Source organism: Apis mellifera, linkage group LG3 (genome assembly GCF_003254395.2).
Source record: "Apis mellifera strain DH4 linkage group LG3, Amel_HAv3.1, whole genome shotgun sequence".
In the NCBI taxonomy this organism is placed as follows: domain Eukaryota; kingdom Metazoa; phylum Arthropoda; class Insecta; order Hymenoptera; family Apidae; genus Apis; species Apis mellifera.
The window spans coordinates 5,996,487-6,018,868 of record NC_037640.1 but is presented as its reverse complement, the minus strand read 5'-3'; the positions used below and the strand labels follow the sequence as shown (position 1 = coordinate 6,018,868).

The 22,382-nt window shown below is 38.7% G+C and overlaps 1 protein-coding gene across 8 annotated transcripts in view; it reads right to left on the bottom strand.

Annotated features, from left to right (window-relative positions):
• Positions 1-2,043: 2,043 nt before the first annotated feature.
• Positions 2,044-22,382, bottom strand: part of LOC410951 (RNA binding protein fox-1 homolog 2) — a 315,194-nt gene continuing 294,855 nt past the window's right edge. For 3 of the 8 annotated variants that reach the window (XM_006560916.3, XM_026439412.1, XM_006560920.3), the window contains 6 exons: positions 17,087-17,240; positions 13,698-13,761; positions 12,480-12,506; positions 3,865-4,031; positions 3,059-3,122; positions 2,044-2,517 (listed from right to left, as the gene is read on the bottom strand). In XM_006560916.3, coding sequence (XP_006560979.1) covers positions 2,473-2,517; positions 3,059-3,122; positions 3,865-4,031; positions 12,480-12,506; positions 13,698-13,761; positions 17,087-17,240 — 521 coding nt within the window. In that variant the 3' untranslated portion in view covers positions 2,044-2,472. Of the gene's footprint in view, positions 2,518-3,058; positions 3,123-3,864; positions 4,032-11,024; positions 11,046-12,479; positions 12,507-13,697; positions 13,762-17,086; positions 17,241-22,382 lie in introns of all 8 variants that reach the window. The other 5 variants (XM_026439411.1, XM_016911104.2, XM_006560913.3 and 2 more) reach the window with 3 other exon arrangements.

Sequence of the window (22,382 nt, the reverse complement as noted above, 5' to 3'; positions counted from 1 at the left end):
AGCTAGAAAATAAGAGAGCGTAGAAACCTCGATCGACAAGCTCCGTTTTCCTCGAAAAACTGACCATTCCTTAAAAAAAGATAATAGTAATAATAATAATAATAATAATAATATTATAATAATAATAATAATAATAATAATAATAATATTAATAATAGTAATAATAATAATAATAGTAATAGTAATAATAAAAAGACAGAACAAAAGAATATCCATATCTAAAAAAAAAAAAAGAATGCTGCCACGTTCTTTCCTTTCTCATCTTTCCCATCGGAGCATCGACGAAGCCTTGAGTATTCATAAAAAAAAAAAAAAGCTGCGTTTTACATTGACGTAATCTCGATTAGGAACCGGTAGAGACTGATTTGACTAGATCCTGTTTCCCAGAATCTTGCTTTCTCAGAGTTCGTTTCAAAGGGTTCTCTCTCCCCTCCGCCATATTAACTATTCTACGTCTCTATAGCCGCGAATCTACGCACACACACGCGCGCGCCCACAAGCGCAACATAGACACACACACATTATATTTGGCATAGAAACCCTACCGGTCACGCGTAACTAACTGCTTCGTCGCTCTCGTCGTTTCTCTCTCTCTTTCTCTCTCTCTCCCTCTCTCCCTCTCCTTAAACTTTTCCCTCGGCTAGCTACCTAAGAAGGGTCTCGCGTATCCTCGCTGATCACCGAGCAATGTCGACTGGCGTTTGTCACCGGAAGTCGCGTTCACCTCGCCGACACGAAGCGAAGAGTTCCTTTCCGGCAGCCATTAGCGCGAAATTCCTCCCCCCTTCTTATCATCGCGTTTGATACAATCGGTGCGTTCTCCCGATTTTCGTAATTAGAAAAGATCCCGCGAGAATCCTCGAATCCTCGATTTTCCGATTAAAACTTGATTAAAAGAAAAACTTGATTCCTTTATATATATATATATATATATGTATGTATATATATGCACAACAAAAGAAAAGAAAAGAAAAGAACAGAAAAAAAACGGAACAAAGAAAAGAAATATATGAGAGAAGCAACGATCGATCGCTCTTTGCTTCTTTGATTCAAAATTCTCTCTGTGTTGTGATCGTTGCGTCGTCGTGTATCCCGCTTCCCCAACCACGAAATCAATTATGAATTATGTACAAAATTCCTTGTGTTTATATGCTGTGTTCAACATTTCCCTTCCTCCTCTTTCGGATTTCGCGTGAAATTATCGTACAATAATGACGAGTAACGTATACATGTAATGAGATTAAAAATTACCCCCATTTTTCATTTCGTGATAAAAATCCTTGCCCGGAAACGCGTTTTAAAAGTTTTCTCTCCCCCCCCCCAACGATTATTAGAAACGTGCACGAGCAACGAATTGCATAATTACAATTGATTTCTAGAGAGATCAATTATCTATATCTATTTATTTATATATATATATATATGTATATACACAAATATATATACACGTACACCGGCGATATTCGACACGTTCTCTCCCCCCTCCCCCCCCCTCTGTCTGTCGTTCAACTTCGTATAAATCGAAATGGCTGCCGGGTCTGAAACTCGTATATACGAATGGATAAATTTAACGACGCGATGCCTTTACACACGGTTCCCTCACGTGAATTTCGACTAAACAATTCTCAAGAATGTTTCGAAAGAATTTCTCTCATACAATAAACTCTTACAACTCTGATCCAGCATCACCATTTACCACTTTTATTTCTTTCCTCCCCCCTCCCCTTTTTTTTTTTAAAACGATCGATTCGAATCTGTTTCCAATGTTTAGCATGTTTCGAGCGAAACTCAATTTAACCGGTTCCTCTTTGTCTGCTAATTCAGTTTACCAATTTCCCCCGTCTCTACCATCCCTCTCTTCTCTACGCCGATTATCGATCAGGGTTCGAAAGTTCGACGACGATGGACCTTTGTCGTCTAGTCGACCGTTTCGCAACCCTAATCGAGGAGTAACTAGAAATTTTACATCTAAATTCAAACCATTCTATTATCATCTTTCATTATCTTCATAACCCTTTTCTCTATCAATCGTCCATCTATTCGATTACTCTCATCCACAATAATTCGCCAATTTTTCTTCTCTTCCTCTCGAAGATCCTGGAACCGTGCGCGGCCTGTATCCATTTCCTTCTTCCAATTTCTTTGCTTCTGAATGGTAGTTCTTCGTGATTAGTCGACACCTTGGTAACTTGGACTTGATTGGAGCTTCGTCCACGATGGCTGGATGTTTCCTTTTAGGGAAAATTTTGCTTCTTTTCCGCGTGGATGAGAGGCAAAGTCGACGATCTCGTACTGCTACGAAGAAGGCTAGCGTCAGCATGCGCGGAGGATCCAGGCATCGCTTCGTGGGGTGATCGTGATCGATGGCGGATGACGATGATGATTGTGTCGATTTCTGTTTGTTCTGGTCACATTCAGCTGAGTACAACGACGGTGTACTTGGAAGGCTCGCGCTTCGATATTTGACCATTTTTAATATGGCGTGAACCTGTTGTAGCCGCCCCTGTACACGGTCGCCTGTGAAGAAAGTTGAAATTGCTCAATTAGCCGAGGTTAGACAAATCTGATTTATCAACTTGAGGGGCAATATTGTCCACGAAGCATCGTGTTGGAGAGATGCACGTATGCGATCAAATCGTTTCAAGTATACATATATAGTCTCGTGCAAAGTAAGATTAAGGCATTCGTGCATGAAACGTCTTTGATGCTTGTATCGTGGCATAGAATCGAAGCATAGGCGTTTGACGCAAACGTCTCGTGGACTGAAGAATTTCTCGAAAAGTGAACTTCGGTATCTCGACAATTACAACTTTGATTTATAAAGCTATTTGAAAGGAACAATTGAATTAATCTCTACCTCGTATCATTCAAGGAAAGTTGTGACGGAACTTTGGTACCGAAGTTCTTCTTCTTGTCGATTGTCAAGATTCTGTTTAGATTCTGAATGCTAAAGCACGTGCAGTTGTAATCGATTATCGTGAGTTCATCAATTCAAAAGTTGGAGGAATGTAAAGTATGCACGATCGTTCGTACTCTGAGAAATTAAAATTGCATTTACCCCATATCCGGCTACTGGTCCAATACCATGTCCAAGATAGGGATCAGCGTATTCACGCCCATAACTGTAACATCAATGCGGAAGCATCGTTAAACATCCGCCTTGTCGTCATTATTCAACGTCATTGTTCCAATTTGTTGGTAGATGTAAAACGAGAAATTAAACAAAATAAAAGGATATATACAAACTTAGGATTTGTCTAAGGATTTTCGGTGGAACTATCAGGTTTTTTGACAGGAGTGTCATCATCGGGACGATAACTTTCGAGGTATCTGCGACTCCTAAGAGCTCGGCCACGACGACGGCCTCGACCGGAAGAAATGGACTCCTCGTACACTTGTTTATCAGACGGTCTGAAGTTTGATTCAAAGAATATGATCATAGAACATTTACACATTTATCAATTGCTCTTCTCAATCCCTTACGGTCAAATACGGATTTTTCTCTTCCAACAGAAAACATTTATGCTCAAATTTTACTTGTATCCCAAGATAAAAATATAAGAACGAAACCAAGTGATATTTCAACGCAATCCCAAAAATATCGATACGATCTTCAAATATTTCGTATCCCGCATGTCATCATCAATCCCGAAAAATTCGAAAAACCTAACCTATCTCCATCGATCGTTGCGCTTTTAAAAATTTGCGCTTTGAAAGGAAAGAGGAGAAAAGAACTAGAAGGTAGATTCGAGCGTAAGGAAGACCGTAAGGGGAAGAAAGGAGAATTGAAAGACGGGAAAGAGGCAGAGCCCGAGGGATAAACGGCAAAGAAGGTATGCGAAGGGAGTAGTGTGGTGTGCTTACCCCGCGACTGCGGCATATCCTGCGACCGGTTGTGCCGCAGCTGCAGCTGCGCTGTATGCGCGCGCAGCCACTGCCGTGTAGGTCGCTGCAGCTGCGTAGGTGGCCTGCTGCGCCGTCGAGAGGGGCGTCTTCAGCAATGGTGACGCTGCAGCTGCTGCTGCCGCGGCCTGAAACAGGAACCATGACCCGCCATGCAAGGCTCAAGCAAGCTCCAAGACAGAGACCAGACAGGAATTTCCTAGCGGAGAAACGGTACTAACGCGTCCTTTTTCTCGCTATACGTGAACATCCTTGCACGAATATGAGCATCCTTCGCCGAATATTCGTTGTACATCTCTCAACACGGGAGGGCGTCGTTCGTCCCATTCGATCGTTCGAGGTTAGGATTACAGTTTTCGAGGGGGAAGAAGGGATTTCGATTCGAATAGATAAGTATTTCTTGATTGCAACATTTGTGTATTATCTTATAAAGAGAAGGGAATTTTTTATCTTCCCGGAAGAGGATAAAGATCGTCTATTATCCTTCCATTTTTTGATCTTTGAACAATGGAAACTTTTTAAATTTTTCGTACAAACAGAACAGAGGGGAAACGAGAGGATACTTTTAATTCTTTGAATCATAGGAAACTCGAAGAGCGTTTTCTGGGAAACGAACTCTTTTTTAACTCATCGCGTGCAAGGATTTTTACGGATGCGTTTATAAAACGTATGGATGAGACAGCAGGGTTGTCGTTCATCGTTTCATCTGCGATATATATTTTTTTCTCTACCCTTGTTTACACAGTCGGGAACTTTTATTTGGAGCGTTGTTTGAACAACGAGAACTGTTTCATCCATACACCACGGTGCAGATAGTAAAAAGTTTCGAGCACTCAGCTAAATGTGGTTCTCGAAGCTACTGCTTTCTGTCGATCAAAAGCTCAAGGAGGCGTGACTTATGTACAGAGAATGATGCGAGAATGATCGTATGTATTTTTTTTTTTCCTTTTTTTACTCGTCGAAATCGATTTCTGCAATAAATAATGTCACGATAATGTCACGATATTAAACATTAAGGGCTAAAGGGTTTTCGAGTAAATTTTAATAACGCGAAATGATACCCAAAATTTTGCGTGAAATGGGGAGAAAAATTTGGTTTTGGTAACGAGATAATCATCGTCCCAGATAACTTCCGAACATGGCTTCCGAGTATCGATGTTCACGTCGAGATTAAGACATATCCACCGAGTATGCCATTTATTACCGTACAAATCTACGTGCATGCATCTAAAGTGCAAGTGTATCTCTTCTAAAAATATCTCTCTATCGCGACATTTCGAAACGCTTTTAACGTTATTTTATTATTTTGTATCACCGGATCGTCGATACCTGAATTTTTTCAAGACATAATATGAATTGGATTAAACATTTTTTTTTTTATCCATATTTCACATATTTTCAGTAAAAAGAAAAAAAAAGTAAGTAGAAATCTTTTAATTAATCGCTATTGAGAGGAATAGATCGAATACTTCTTTGCATCAACGTATATTGTAATATATATTGTATAAGTATATATCTATTCCTCTTGATTATCCATTCGACGGAATGAAATCGGTCTTATTCCATCTTTTGAAGAGCGTTTAAGTGCAACTGAAATTAAATCCCGCCCCTTAGTTCTGCCCCATTTTATTAAACTTCTTCTCCGTTTCTAATTCCGAAATCATATTATCCATCAAAGAAAATCCGACTATTCCTGAAATGGAATCGTTAGCATTGACCGAAAGGTGGACGATTCACCTCGCTAATGAAACGTGAAGGTTGGCAGATTAGAAATCTTTTAATTAATTGTACACGAGTTTCAGGGATCTAATCGAGTCTTCTCAGAAGCGTGATTTTTCTTTCTTTCTTTCTCTTTTTGGATGAAAATTTTCCAGAATCTCGTCCCAATTTAGAAGAAATTTATAGTCTTTTGCGAATAATCGACGCTTTCAGGATCGATGCACAAAGAGCTCCTGTCGCATAAAGGAAAAGTTGAGAGTGCACCTTCAGCGATAGAACGTTTACTTCCGAAATGAGGGAAAGTTTTTCATGTCGCGATGATTAATGACTACCAACTGAGTTGTTTTCTTTCGCGATGCGTGTATTCGGCAAACGTCTCATAAATCATAAACTTTCGCGCAATTATTGTGCTTGGTACTAAGCATTTTAGAAAAAAAAAAAAAAAAAAAAGATAATCAATCTCATTCAATCGCTTTTGTACAGATATTCTGAAATTTTTCAAGAGAATTTTTAGAAAATCTTTTGCAAAATTCATAATCACGAATATACTTCCAACCAATCATTAATTTCTTTAGAATTAAGAACGAAATCATTAACAAAATCACACCAAACAAATTCACTTTAATCTTTCGATATATCAATTCTCAATATTCAACTGTCTTTCAACGACTAACGAATTAGAAAATGAAAAAACACAACAGTGTCAGAAACCTTTGAATTTTGGCGCGACAACGGAAAAGAGGGTGTGTATCCATGGCCGACAACGCGAAAAAAAAAAAAAGAAAAATAAAGTGGAAAGAAAAAAAGTTTCTAGGTCACACGGTTGATTTTCAAATGCGAGACACGTTTCTACGTTGCTTGATTTTCGGCCGAGATATTTCGCGGTATGTGGGTCAAGTGACACTCGTCGGTCCAGCCTGATTCTCCACCTGTGTTTAGCCGTCGAAATTATTTAACGTTCCTTGAAATCCTGCAACTTATTACTCGACCGCCTTCCCACATGCCCGAGCTGAGATTGGAAAATGGCGGGTCTGACGTGGAACGAGCCTCGTTAGGTTGCTTTATGGAGCCCGGAGGTTTGTTTGATATCGTTATTGGGGTACAGCAGCGTGTTCCAGCCCGTGGGTGGTTTCGCCACGAGTATCATACTGGTTAGTTCTTTGAAAGTGGCTCTCTGATGTTATTTGTTTGCATTCTTTTTTTTTTTTCTTTTGGAATTGTGATCTTTGGAATATTGCACAATTTTATTTTTTTGATTTGATACTTTCTTCTCTTTGTCAAACAATTTTGTAAGGATCTGGACAAAAGCTCCTTGAAAAAAAAAATTGTTAAATAAATTTGTAAACGTAGAACAAAATCATTTAAAAGAAATTTCCGATCACCTTGTCCGATAGAATTCAGGATGTATCTGATCAATACAAGAATTATCTCTCTCCAATGTCCGACCAATGTAAGATTCATCCACTTCACTCGGTTAAAATCATAGACATTTCAGAAAGTTAAGCGAAGTACAAAGTTTCAATATTTACAGAGCCGGAGAACGAATTAAACATCGCGCTTATTAACTTTAATAAATAACTTCGAACTTTTTCCATGTTTTTCCATTGAAAAATATGTTTAACGAGATGCTTTCTAAAATTTTTCTCTATGTTGATGCCGCAACTTGATACTTTAATTTTCCACAATTTATGAAGTGCATATCCCGCAGATTATTTTCGAGGGGATGAAGATCAAACTGTTACAAGTCATGCACTTTTCTGCCGATCCTTTTTTTTCTTCCTCTTTTCGAAATTACGAAACAGAGATCTCACGGTTTACGTCGGTTCACGGGTCAGATGTTACGTTAACGATCTCTCCCCTTTTCTCCGATGTGCAATGTTTCGCCGCTAGCCACGAGGAACGCGCCTTGATAATTGCTCCCCTTCGTCCCCCTTTGATCCCTTTCCCCAGCCATCCCGAGACGCTGCTTACTTTACGTACGAACCGACTTGGAAATTGGAAGCCGATGGGCGTTGTAATTGGTTGGAAGAATTTGTGCGACGACACGGAATTTCGAGTAGCGATTTCACGAGTATTTTCGTGGTTGTGCTGCTAATGATTATTATTGGCTCTCGAGGGAAAATTTGTATTTACAGATCGTTATGCGATAATTGGAAAAGTGGTCTGTGCCTTTATTGAAAATGTGAGATGGTAAAGTATATGAGAATAAATATATCGCTGTATCATTGAAAAGAGAGATATTGTTTTTGGCTTCCTTTTTTAATTCTAAACAAAAATTATTTGCACTATTCGTTATACTACTATTCTTAATCGAAATCAAAATAACTCGTGCAAAATTTAGAAATTCTCTGAATTTGTTCACTTTAAAAGAGGACGATCAACGAAAAGTACTGAAAAATTTAAGATTTCTCTGTCACTTCGAAATATTAACTTAAAACATGGCGAACAAAGTATTATTAACGTCGTTGTAATAATATCCAAAATAATTTGTGAAATAAACGACGAAATACAGTTTGACAAAATCTAAACTCTTAAGCAAGAAATTATTCTTTCATTAAAAATACACGCAATCCTCCTTAACCAAATTTAAATGTCGACACGACCCATGATCCAATGATCCACCTAAATCCCTCATTCTCGAAACAGACTTTTAAATTCTTCCAACATCTTCCCTCCCTCCCCTCCCTCCTAATAATAATTATCGCGTTTAACGAAGGGCGCAGAAGACGGAAGCCCAGCAAAATACCCGGAATGAAGTTGTCGGACGCGCGAAATGACGTTGATTTATGGAGAGAAGAACGAGGCTTCCACGCGGGCCACTGCCTCCCTTCCCGTGGAGCTCGTAAATCCTGGCCGACAACCAGGATTCCCTGCGGCCAGGTCCGTGCCCAAGGCGAGCTTCTGGTCGCTCGCCGGAAATAAGGAGTCGAAATCGTTGGAACGAGTAACCGGAAATTCTGCGGCCGCGTGACTTTGGAAAATTTGCAACGATTTTTCTTATCATCCTTGTTTTTTTATCTTGCGCGTTATTTTCAAATTTTATTCCAATTTATTTTATTTTTGTATAACTTGGTTCGAGTTTAAGCGAAAATTTGTTCGATCCAGGGTGGTCGCGTTAATCGTAGACGCGTTTGTTTTTTTCTTTAACTCGCGTTCGTTTTTTAGAATTTAATCGGAATTGGTTTAAAAGTTCAATTCCCTCGAGAGACACCTGTGCGTATCGGTGTTCGAACGAGGAATGTTTCCAAAGGAAAACGAGGATATAATGGAAATGTATATATTGTATACGTGTATATATACAGAATTCTCCTTCGAGGAACGTAACAATTTCGATAATATTACCCGTTTCGTTTAACGTTTGTAAATAAATATAACTCGAATAAGTATAACTTAGGATTAAATACGTGCACGTGGTATAATTACGACAATGATTAATTTTAAAAATTAAAGATAAAAAAACTAAAATATCCGAATACTTGAAATTTCTCTCCTTATCAATTTCAAAGATCCAATAACATTCTACGTACACTAAAAATTCTCCAATAACCGCGTATCTATTCATAAAGAAAAGAGGCATGCCTCCTATGTACACGTTAATAAAAAAAAAAAAAAAAACACGTACACTACACACAAAACAAAAATTAAAATTACTAAAAATAATTTGATAATTCTCTCGAAACTTTATAGATTCTACATATGTACGTGTGTACGTATATACACGTGAGAGGTGAACTAAGTGGGTGGAATGTTTCTAACATGAATAACTTTCCCTCTGTGGTCATCGATATGCTCGAAACAATTATCAAAACGAAATAAAAACCCAAAACTCCTGTTACACAAAACCGATCGAATTAACTTTCAATAAATTCCAAGAGAAAAAAAAGGAAGAGAAAAAACTTGCAGAAATTTTAATTGTGCAAATGTGGAATTTCTCGAGGGTTGAACGGCTCGAACGTTTCGAGAATCGAATCCACGAGGATGAGAGTTTATTCGGCTAGACACTCGAGATGTCATCGAGCATCCGGAATTTCAACAATCGCTACATCCGCGCCGGTTTTCGTCAAAAGCTCGAGAACCACCCCCTCGAGAGGCAAACTCGAGGCGGAGGTGGCTAACATGTCCTCGATTAAGTCGCCGGTGGAGAAACTAATTTCGAGGGAGGGTGAATCTGTCTGCCACGAGGGTGTGATGCGAGGGGTGGTTGGGTTGAACTTGGTAGCAATTCTAAACTAGCTAAACAACTCTTTCTAAGATACTCGCCGGCTCTGCGGAGTGCTCACCGATTGCAGCAGCCATTTCAGCGTTGGATCTTCGTGTTAGTAAGAGGGGGAGGGATGCAGAAGGATGCAGAAACAGGGAGAGATCTTTTCGATTCTTGACAAAATTGGCAACAAAGTTAACATGTTGTAATATAATTTAAATATCGTTGAATTGAAATTTCAAGACTTATGCTTATAATTTCGATTTTATCTTAAAATTTGGGGAGGAAAATTTTCTTTTGAAGCATCTTATAACAGTGTAGGCGGAAGGAGAAGAATAAAGAGAATGAAAAGGAAACAGAAGTGCGTGCGTACGTCTTTTTGATGTTTCTGCATCATTTCGAAAGTAATAAAATATCGTCGAGTTTTAAACAACAAAATTTGAGATTTCTGTTCTGGAAAATTGCAGTCGTCGGCGAGAAACTTTTTTTTTCTTCAATGAACACATTATATATAATACACACATTACTTCCTATGTATTCTAGATAAATTTTCACAGTACGATAAATCGCGTATGTCTACGTGAAAGCGTATCAACAAATCCAAGAATAGAATATTAAAAAAATCTAATGAATAAAAGGGGGAAAAAGAAAAAAAGAGAGAAACGATAATAATAATAATAATAATAATAATAAGAAAAAAATTAGAAACAAAAACTACCAATCGCATGCATTACATTGATTCAAAACAAGAGATAAAAAAGGGGAATATTAAACATTCGAGAGTGATGCGCAGAACAGAGGAAAAAGCGTAGAGAATAGATTTAATTTAATCAGAGATAAAGAAAAGAGGGGGAAGGATGGAAAGAAGAAGAGGGGAAAATCGTTTTCGGCATTCTAACGGAGAATGAACGGAAAATAAAAGTGTGATACGGATATACAAGATGGTGGTACGACGATCGGTGAGCACTCCTGGTCGACCAGGTCCAAATGAGAAAAATTACTAAAAAAAAAAAAACAAAAAACAGAAAAAGACAGGAGAGAAAAATAGAAAAGGAGGGACAAATGTTACTCAAAAATAATAATAACAAATAATAAAAAAAAAAACAAGGGAAAAAAGGGAGAGAAGAAAGAAACAAAAAAAAAAAATAGACAAACAACGGGCGAAGAAAGTTCACTCAGGGCGGACCCTTAAAATTCCTACCTCCAGGGCGGGTGCTTTAGCCTGAAACACAAACGGCAAACCTGAAAAGAAATTCCGGCCAGATGGGGGGGAGGGAAATGGGCGATTTTATATGACATCGCGTTTAAACGAGGAATTGTTGGAATCGTTGGTTTCGTTGGCTCATCATTTAATATTGTTATAATTATAATTTGTTTAACATAGACCTAGAAACGAATCCATGTATGCATGTTCGTTCATGTTTAATTCTCTTTTCTTTCGATGAGGGCCAAAATCGATTTCGTGTTCACGGTTTATCTCTAGTGAATGTGTGAGAGAAATGAGCGAATATAAAAAAAGAAAGAGGCGAAAGACGAGAATGGACGCGAGAAATCAGGCGACAAAATGCAACAAGATGCCGGAGGATGCGATTTTCGAAAGAGACATTTTTCTCGCGGGGTTGATTTTGAAAAAGTATTAAATAAATTTAAATAAATTTAAATTATATTTTAATATTTCGAAAAAACATTGTTTCCCTCGTGTATAAAATACGCGGATATTAATTTCTTTCCATTCTTTCTCTACATAAAGATAAAACGTCTCTTGCCAGAACGATCAAGGGATAGTAGAATTTTTTCGGAGAGATAAATTTCACGTTCGTTTCGTGATCGAAGATAACGACACGTTTGGCCAAAATTCGAATCTCTGATATTTCGAACATTACTCGAACTTTTTTACCACAATATTTTGATCGTTTGTATCCGAAATATTAAAACCATTCGAATTTTTAAGCGAAATTGGCCAGAACGTGTCCAAGTATCATCGAATTTTCGAGGTTTACAAAATGTTTTCCAAAATCGCAAAAGAGCAACGATCTCACCCCATCCTTCCCTGTTTCCAAATCAAACGTATCGAATAATTTCAAAAAAAAAAGAAAAAGAAAAAAGAAGAGAGAGAAAAAAAAAGTAACCTTCTCTCGTTTCGAATTTCCTATATCTATATATTACCGTGCTCGGATTTTTGTAACGAAACAAGAGGACAGTGTTCGAAATTAATTTTCATTTCGCTCGATGGCGAATCGGGCGAACTGTCGAGGAAAGGGTTCGAAAACGATATCTGTCGTTACCCGTGTCTGCTCTTTTGCAATTTCTCTCTCCTCTGTTTCATAATTTCTCCTCTTCTCTCTCTCTCTCTCTGTCTCGTCTCGTCCGAGCGAGGGAATCGCCGTGGATTTTTCGCGATACGATACGTACGGAGGAAAGCAGAAACGAAAGAGAAACGAGAGAGAGAGAGAGGGTGGAAACGGTGGAGAGAAAAAGAGAGAAAGAGGAGGAGAAATGGACGAACAGGCGAGCGACGAAAAAAAAAAAAAGAAAAAAGAACGGACGAGAATGACAGCAGATGAAAGAACGTAGAAACGAGATAGGGATGGCGTAATTGTTATCGGGCTTTCTGCGTTTCACGTGTGTGCAAGCCTGGCAAAACGTGTCAACTAACGTCAGCTGTTGCTTGAGGCCATTCCAGCTAAACGGGTCCGGAACAGTTGCAGACTTTAGTCAATATTTCTGTGCCTTCTTTTCTCTTTGTTCTACATCTCTTTCTTTTTTCTAAATCTTTTTTCCCCTTCTTTCTATCGTTATTATTATTATTTTTTTTTTTACGTTTAGTTTTGTTTTGCTTTTCGTTGTTGCTGTTTGTTTCAACTCTTTCTATTTTTTATTTTTTTCTTTCTTTTCTTTTTTGCAAGATATCTATCGTACGCTCTGTTTCCGGGACGCGATGGACGACGTTTCGAGTGGGTGGGAATCGATCGAACGACAGCTTTTTTACAGGCAACAATGAACCCTCTTAGAAGGGGTAAGAACGTCCGACGGTTTTCCATTGTGTCACGTGGAAACACCGTTTTCCTGTTTGAAACCGTTTCACAACCGATCACAAAGGCTATTTTTACAGTGGAATGCTGGGATCATTGTTTTTGACGATAATTTTAAATTTGAAAATTATATTTTTCCAATATACATAGACTGTTAATTTTATAAACATAGCAAAAAGATTTAAAATAAGGAAAATACTATAAACAAAAAAAAAAAGAAAAAAGAAATAAAATTTTGTTCATTTTGAACATTAATGAAAATAATAATTGGATAATTTTATCAAAAAATATAATTAACGTTAAAGCAGCTTCGAATAGTTTAAATTATTATTATTATATCATACAAAGAATCATAATTCTTCATCAAATTTCAACATCACTAGCCATTTTGTAACATGACTGTTAAATGTAGGTCATCGATTTCCATCCGTGGCAGTCACACGTTAAATCACTATTCCAAAAATTCGATGGAACCAAACATTAACTACGTTAAAATATTCGAAGCGTGGAAAATGATCGATAATTTCGATTTTTCAGTTCGCCGCCCGCAACCCTGAAATTTTCTTCAATTTTCTCCTCGCCTCGGCTCGGCTCGGATCATGGAAGATGAAAATTCGCAACAAACAACGATCAACCGTACGTTCGTTTATCAATTAATCCCCGATAATCTGCCGGCAACGTCTGAAAGGTGATCGATTAAGCGCGCTGATGTTTCAATCCGGGCGGGGGAGGGGCATTGCTCGATTTAATTAAAAACTCATTCGTCGCCGCTTCGAGGCCCCGGAAACAGAGCACCGGCGACAATTTCCGGCGGAAAATCAGTGAAAATTCTCGTGTCTCACCTGTAGCCTGTAGTTGGGATCCTGTGTCGCCGCATGTGCTGCTAGGAACGGGTCGTAATAAACGCTGGAAAAAATAAAAATCACGAATGTTAGTTTTCGCTTCCTTTTTTCCAATTCCACCTCTTCCACGCTAACCAGTATCTTTTCGGCCTTTCCTCCTTCCTATTTTTCTTCCTTCTTGTTTCATTTATTTTTTTTACTCGATAATTTCAAGGAAATTTAAATTTTTCATCTTTTCTAAACGAAGATTGTTTCTTTCGTGAAGAAATTGGATAATTATAACATTTAATACGTTCGACGAAAGTGAATATTAATGATATTCATTTTCGCAGGCAACACTCGTCTTCATTCCGTCAAAAAGAAACTGGTCGCTCTCATCTGCAAATAAAACGTTCGCGATAAATAGAAAGTGAGAATCGTTTTCGCGAGATTACGTACGCTTCGCTCGATATGCCTCGAACTCGATGCTTCGAGTTCGATGACCAACGAATAACAGCGATCGATTTGACTTTTTTCGTTTCATCGTTTGAGGAAGGGGTGGGGAGGGGGAGAAAATAGAGAAATAGTTCCACTGTTTCCGCGACTCGATGAATTTCCACCCACTTCCCCGAGTATCAAAGTATCGCGTTTCGATCAAATTTCGAAACCGAAACGCGTGCTCCTCTCGAAGGCCATCTTTTATATCTGACATATTTATTCATCGATCTCCTCGTTCCACGATTGTATCGGGATTCTCCGTGTTTCGAACGATCTTTTCAAATCTCCACGCGATAAAGATCGTCCTCGTTTCGAAGTTTTTGAAAATACATCTTCTTCCCTTTTTTTTTTAAATCGAACGAGAATATTCTTTCGCGAGTGGAAGGATCGATCGAAAAAAAAAAAAAGAAAGAAATCGCGATAAAATCGTTCTCTCGTTCATCATTTTCACCGCCCGTCGAGTTTATTCGTCGCCGGTTATCACGACTTCTCGCCGTTTCATACGTTCCAACGTTCGAAAATTCATAAATCACGCGCGTGTCCTTCCACACACACACGCGTGAAAACGTGTCGCGCCATGATCGGTGGATCGGAGGAAGACCCGATATGTAACAAACGATTTCAACGCGTTCAAATGGCCACCCTTATTTATGAGTAATAAAACCGGTAGCGATTGATCGACGGGGAAATATGGTCGCAACGCGGAAATATCCGCGGTCCCCGCAATTTTCCATCACCAGTTTTCACCTGGTGCGCGCAGTCGTGTCGAATTGTTTAATTAACGGCAATACATAGCTATTTATCGATGCGCGAACGTGTTTTCACACTTCGACAGGGAAAAACTGGTGGTGGGATTCAACTAAAAAAATCTAGGGACCGTTCAATACCCCGTCGATATTATTATTGACTGGTTGATAAAAAAAACTTGAAGAATCATTTAATTCTTTCGAGACACTATAACTATATCGTCTTTGACATTTTATTTTAATCTTGAATTATTCAAAGAGCTCCTTTCATAATAAAAAAAAATCATAATTAACTGTTACAAATGAATTTTTCTCTTATTCCTTAAATAAATTAATCTCGAAAGTGAATCTTGAAAAAAAAAATAACACGAATATATCCGCGAATTATTCGAAAATCTCGATCAAGTTAAACAACATCACGTCAATGATCCATCCAGATATTTCTTCCATAACCTCTCACGATGGTTTCCCCTTTTACGAAGTTTCGAATCCTCCCCCATTGACCACCGATCATCACGTCTTTAAAAAAGAAGATCATCGTCGGGGATAAATCGATCTGAGACAGACCAAATATTCGAGGGATCCCCTCTCTGTGGAAGAATAAATTCGTGGTTGGTTTGGAGGGAAAGGTTATATAGTTTCATGCTGTTGATTTGTGTGTGAAAAGCAGGCTTGCACGCGCATGCTGGTCGCAACTGGAAGCGTGTTTGGATCTCGATGACACTCGATGATTCGCGGCGGACAAATTGGCGGAATTTCTCGCGGTTCGCCGATCGGCTCGACGAAACGAAAAAACTGAATCAGCTGTTGAACGAAGTGTGAATTTCCACGCGGAATCGCGGCCGTTGGTTGAAAAGAATCGGCAGGACGCGATATATACATATATAGAGGAATTCGGATCAGTGATTTGAATATTATCGGACCTCTCGTTTGCGAGTCGGGGTTGTTAAAAAATATTTTAGCCAAGAAGGGAGAGAGAGAGATCCCATCTCGTGCGCAATAATATCTCGCGCAGATCTGTTGCGAAGTAGTTTTTATTAAATTTCAATTCCTTTTTTTTTCGATTCGATTTTTCATTTTTTTCTTTTCGTTTCAGACGATAAGAGATTCGCCGTGACGGAATGTTGACATTTTGAAGCGACAAGCAGATACATTCTCTCAGAACAACATTCTCAGAAACGACACAGAAGTTAGAGATACGACTCGAACAGTTATTCCCATCCTTTGTGCCGGGACAAACACTTGAACGACTTCTTCTGATTCTCTGAACGCCCGGTGAAGTATAGTCAACCCTCTCGTTCACGGGCTTACACCCCGTGTATCTCTTAAACTTCGCCACGCGACTGTTTTCAACTTGCAAACTTTCCCGGCTCCAATTATACCTTTCCTTCGAAGTCCAAGTCAACTTTCCTACTTTGCAACAGAGCCGCGAGTTCGTGTCCCGGGAACTTTGCCTTGCTCTTTAACGCGAATCCTCTCTATATTCAATAATTTCGCGGGACTAAACGTATTAGGTCATCTATTTAACACGAGTTAATACGGTCGTACACCGAGAGGAGAAGTTGGGACAATGGAACATTCACGAAAGGAGAATAGAAAGTTAAGGATCATTATTCACGAATCCGGGTTATAATCTAATACAATACAAAAGCGGAATAGGCGATATATACACGAACTATTTCCCGCCATTTTGGATCCAATTATAATATCGATCAATCCTCCGCCCAAAATAATTTCGAAAATAATTTCAAAACAGGAATAGAATTAAATCTCACAGATCCAAAATAATAAATCGAATCCGCCCGTGTATTTCATCCTTAATTCAACCCTCTATAACCAGAATTTTATAAAGAAATTATTTCTCACTCTTAACTCGAAAAACGAGAATATCAACATCAATAAATAAAAAAGATAATCCTGTTACAAAGGGTTTTATCTACGCTCCACTCTTCTTTTACTTAAAAAAAAAAAAGAAAAACTCGAAATTCCGCCATGACAGCACGCAACATCCAGCAATTGGGAGAAATCAAAGATCAAGAGATTCGCTGCGACGTGTAAGGGGAGAAAGAGAAAAATATCAAAAAAAGAGAGATATAAAAAAAAAGAAATTTCCATCGAGCACGGTGCGTGGCAAGCATAGAGGCACCAGGTCGAGGTCTTACTTACGCAGGTGCGAAGGGATGCAGGGCCGTAGCCGCAGCCGCAGCTGCGAGTGGCCCCGGGTTCCTCGCGAGGGCCAATGCCGCTGCACTAGTCGGGAAAGCCGCCCTCGCAGCGCCCACTCGTCCCCTTTGGATGGCGACTCCTCTCAGTGCCGCGGCTGCAACAACACGCACAAAGACACATGCTAATGCTCGCCTACCTTCTCGCGTTCTCACGCCGTCGGTGAGTTCTCCTTGCCGGCCATCGCCGCTTCGCTGCTCTCCTTCCTCGCCTTCCTTTCTAAATTTCGCGAAATTTCGCGGGGAGGAAAATAGGGGGCTCGCGAATTTTTTCCAGAAAGGAAGAGAGGGGCGACGACGAGACGAAATATTCTTCTTCCCCTAAGAAATTATTATTCTTTTCGCGGGGAGGAATTTTTGTATTTATTTGAAGGGAAGAGAGGACGAGACGAAATTCGACGAATTTTTTTTCTTTCGTTTTTCTACTCTTTTCTTTCTCTTATCGCGGAGGGGTGAGTCTCTTCAATGGAAGAGAAGGCGATATTCTCCTATTCTTTTCTCTATCGCCGAGGATTACATTTTGAGACAATGTTTCACGTTGAGAAACGAATTTTCAGGATGTCGAACGGGCACGAAAAGAAGGATCTTTCAACGAGTTGGACTTGGAAAGAGGGTTGGAAAGTTCTGAACACGTTGGAGGAGACTTTTTTTGCATCTTTTGCACCCTCGATACGATTATTTTACGCACTGATTTTAATCTCTTATCCGCTCTTCGAAAAGAAGATTGCGAGTGGATAAATAATGGAATCCTCGTGTTTCCTGCGATAAACAACGAGAAGTTTGTATTAGAAAATTGATTTGGCCATCGATCCAGTCGAGAAAAAGTCGAGATTAAAAGATTCGTGAACAAATCTGACGAAATTGGAATAATAATTTGGTTATCAGAAGCTACGAGTACCTGAAATCGATCTTGAAAAAATGAAATTGGAAAGCAATTTGAATTATCTCAATTAACAGAATCGAAACAAAAAAAAAAAAATGGAAGAAAGAATAGAAAATTGGTGGAACAAGATGAAACAACTTTATAAATCACCTACGTGCGTGCTAATCACAAATATCATAATCTGCACCCTGTTACCTTGTGCCGTGATAATTTTGTTCGCATATCTGAGCATAACTTATTCGACAAGAAAACTTATAGAGAAATACTTCACGATACACAGGCCAAACAAAACAAATCAATAATCAATAATAAACGAAGATAGAAATATATTTTGAACGAAATGGAATTAGAAAAGAATGTAAATAAGGATAATGGAATCGAAGAATACGAAGAAATGGATTAATAGATAAGAATCTGTTTTCTAGATGACAAATGATATCCTCGAACGAGATGCTTGGACGGATATTTTCGCAAAATTGTATTTGACCATCGTTGAGACAGATGGTTACCATACTTCTTCCACCATCGAAGCTATTTATAGCATCCGACGACATTTGCAAACACACGGAGCAGCAATTTGTATCCAAATATCATTATCGAGAAAGTACATCTTCTTACATCGTTTCACGATTTTTAAAAAGATTGTTACGAGCTTTCAAGTCTCCCTCTCTCGACTTAACAATTCTTAACGATATCAAGATTTGCACAATCCTTAGAGAAGAAAAGCAAAAAAAAAAACAAAAAATCGAAGATTTCTTATGAGATCGTAATAAATAAAATTTCCAACAAAACGATTCTAATCCCCAAACGAAGTAAAAAGAATACACGTGAAGGGAAGAAAGAGGTCGAAGATTCGAATCTTTGACGAAACAATTCAAAGAAACTCGTCGAATCTCGTCGAGAAATAGGATCCTCGAGGAATGAGAAGAAATAAAATCGCTCGGAACAAAGTCCCTTGAATCGACGATCCTCTGGTTAAAAGATATAGAGCGTAGGTAGAGCTTTCAGTGTTTAACGACCACGGACGAGAAATTTGGTCGATTGTTCGAGCGACAATTAGGAAGAAATCGGCGAGCTCGTTCCGCTGATGGAACTCCCACTTCGAAGACGACGCCTCTTTCGGCGCCCGGAAATGGCTGCATCGTCCGCGTATCCGGCCCTCGATTGATCCGGCCAGACAAACTCTCTCTCTCTCTCTCTCTGTCTCGTCCCTTTGATCCAAACATTGGAGCAATAAAAACTGATGTTTCTGCCTACCTTTTGTCCCCGCCGTCACCGTGTGTGCGTATCCCTCAACTCTAACTCCGTGCCTTTACGCTTCCGCGTGGTCCACGTTCAACTTCCGCCTCGAAGAGATCAAGGAGCGCTCGCGTGAATCGCGTCTATTGTTCCTTTTATGCGACGACCCTTTCTTTATCGTGTCGTTTACGGGAGAAATAGAGAGAGAGAAGGAGAGTAGAAGCGAGTTGCAAAGCGAAATGCTTTTCGGTTAGCGCTTTTTAAGTTAATGTAATCTAAGTTCCTTGATGTCATTCCTGGATGGGTGACATCTTTTTCCTCATTTTGTCCTCGAGAAAGCTTTTTTTTCCCCCTCTTCTCTCTTCTGGATTTTAATATCGAATTTTAGACAGGTGTTTATGCAAAAATGTCCTTCGTGGATTATTTATAGTATTTTATGCGTATATTCTTTTTTTCTACAATTTGATACACGATTATAATATCGTGTATCGGGGAGAGAACGCAATGTAATTACGTTACTGTTTTAAGAGAGATCGATTTTGTTAAAAGCATTTATTTTTATTGAAATTGGAAAAATTAACAAAAAAATTGGAACATTCTATGTGCATAAACATCTGCAGTCTAATAAAAAAGAAAATATGTGTACATATATATAGAATAATAACGGAATTTTTAATTTGATTTAATTTTCTCGCAAAATTTATTACTATTTCACGCGATTTCGAACGCTCCAAATCTTTTCAAGGGACAGAGTCTCCCGTGGCGATTAGTTACAAAAATGAGAGAAAAACTTGCGCAGCTGGTTACAGGCTAATATAAACTTGATATAAACGAGCAACAATATAAACAACAATAACAATCAACAACAACAACGGAATAATTATTTAAACAATCAACTACCGTGCAAGTGTCGCACGTGTGGTTAGCGCGATTTAACAAACGGAAGTTATAAAAAAAAAAAAAACGAGACCGATTGGATCGACTGGATGGTTACAATTACAGCCGGAGCCGGCTCTATTTTATGGTTACAAAAGTTGGGTGCGTCAAGAAAAACAAGACTAGAGCGTGATGCATTTTACAGCAGGCACATTCCAAAAACACATTTGATTTGGGATTGTGGGGAGTTAAACAAGAAAATCGAACGGCGTGACACGATCTGCGGTCGAAAAACTTATCTTCTCGAACGATATTTCTTGAATTTTGTCTTGGAATTTTTGGAATTTATTAACTTAAGCGATTAAAGAAATTAGATCTTCGAATGTTAGAGTTCGATAGTTGATGTTATTGAGCTGTTTTTGTATTTTATGATAATCCGTATATTCTCTGAAAAGGTTAGGAAATAAAGAAAATGTATAGAAAAAAGAAAAAAATTATTGAAAAATAAAGAAACGTTTCAACATCGTGATCAACGAGGATTCAAGTTTCCAATGGAAAATTAGCCTGAAAACTGTATCTACTTAGTTGATATCAATTAAGATTCTATTTGGTTAATAAGCAATCGTGTGCACAATGATACTTTTTACCTTAAACGATCTTTACATCTTCATCTTTAGGATGCGCTTCGTATCCGGAACTTGTTTCTTGTTTCTTAAATCTCTTCGTTCTCTTTAATTTCGTCGAAATCATACGCCAAGATTATTATTATTACTTGGTAGAATTTCGGGGGAAAATTCAAAATTCGCCGGCCCATCTTCATCGGATTTCACCGTGACGTGCACGTTTCCAATTAACGATAATTAATTAATCGGCTAACGATCGGATGTTGCCGGTTCGTGCCGATGAACACGGGCCGTGACAAGTTTGATATCCAATAACGAGAAAAATTTCAAGAAAGAATTCAATTTTCGCGAAATATTATATTCCCATCCTCATTTCGCGCGCAAATATAAAAACCTATAAATAAAAGTAAAGAAAAACCAAAAGAAAAAAAAAAAAAGATTCATTGTGCACGTTTATCCAATATCTTATTAAGATTTGCCTTATTAAAATTCCAAACGGGTTTTGATATGTTGCGAAGTAAAGAGGGGATGAAAAAATAAAAAGGGAAGAAAAAATCCACGCTCGACCACAGATCGATAATCGTCGCGCTTGTAAAGTCGCTCTAAATGGCGAGAGATTCGCTAATTACGTGAGAGGAACATCGATAATGCGTGTCCCAGAAAGAGCAAGGGTGTTGAGGAGAGAAAAATAAAAGGAAGAGAGGAAGAGAAAGGAAGGAAGAATGAAAGAATGAAAAAGAGAAACGGTGGTGCTCGACGAGCAGTCGACGTGACGAGGATGGAACAGCACCGCCGCTTCCGGTATATTCGACGTGTCTCGTTGTTTCCAACTCGAAGATCCCATCGACGGGATGTGTATCGCGTATTCTTTTTTTTTTCTCTCCTCCCCTTCCGGATGAAACGCACCTTCGTTATTGTCTGTTCGCGTTGCGCAATGGGGGAGAGGGTGACACGTCGAAGGAAGAGAAAGATTGGGACGGAAAATATGGAGGGAATATGAATCACGATGAATCTTCTCGAGAGAGATTGCTCTCTTCTAATTCGATAACTTCTGTCAAATATATTCTTTCGAATAATCGTGGGCGAATGGTCAAATCGTTTAACCATACGAAATGAAACGGGTGAGAAACGGGCGAGATATACGAGATAAGAGTGGAAATTTTGTGGAAATGAGAGATTCAATTATTCGCAATGGCGTGTAATTAAAAAGATAATCCTTTTTAATTAATTCCTTTCAATCGTCCCTTGTCGATCATTAATTGCTAATTAAATAATTATTTCAAATGGAAAGCGATCTATTCTTGAAATCCTCGTTCTTTAATAATTTCGAAGAATTTTCTTTGAAGGTAATGAATCGAAAAAAAAAGAAAAAAAAAAGAAAAAGAAAGCAATCTCTCACCCACTCGCAGTTTCGTCAAGCGAAAAAAAGTGTCTCGATTAAATCTCATATCCGATCAAATTAAAAAAAAATAGATACAAAAAGAGAGTGCCAATGTCAAGATAAATCTATCGCTTCGTCCCTTTCACAATAGTTCCGCAAAATTACACAACGTTCCAGATCCGTCAATCTTGCATCCACCCCACCCCTTCTTCCCGACCTAATAATAACCCTCCAACTT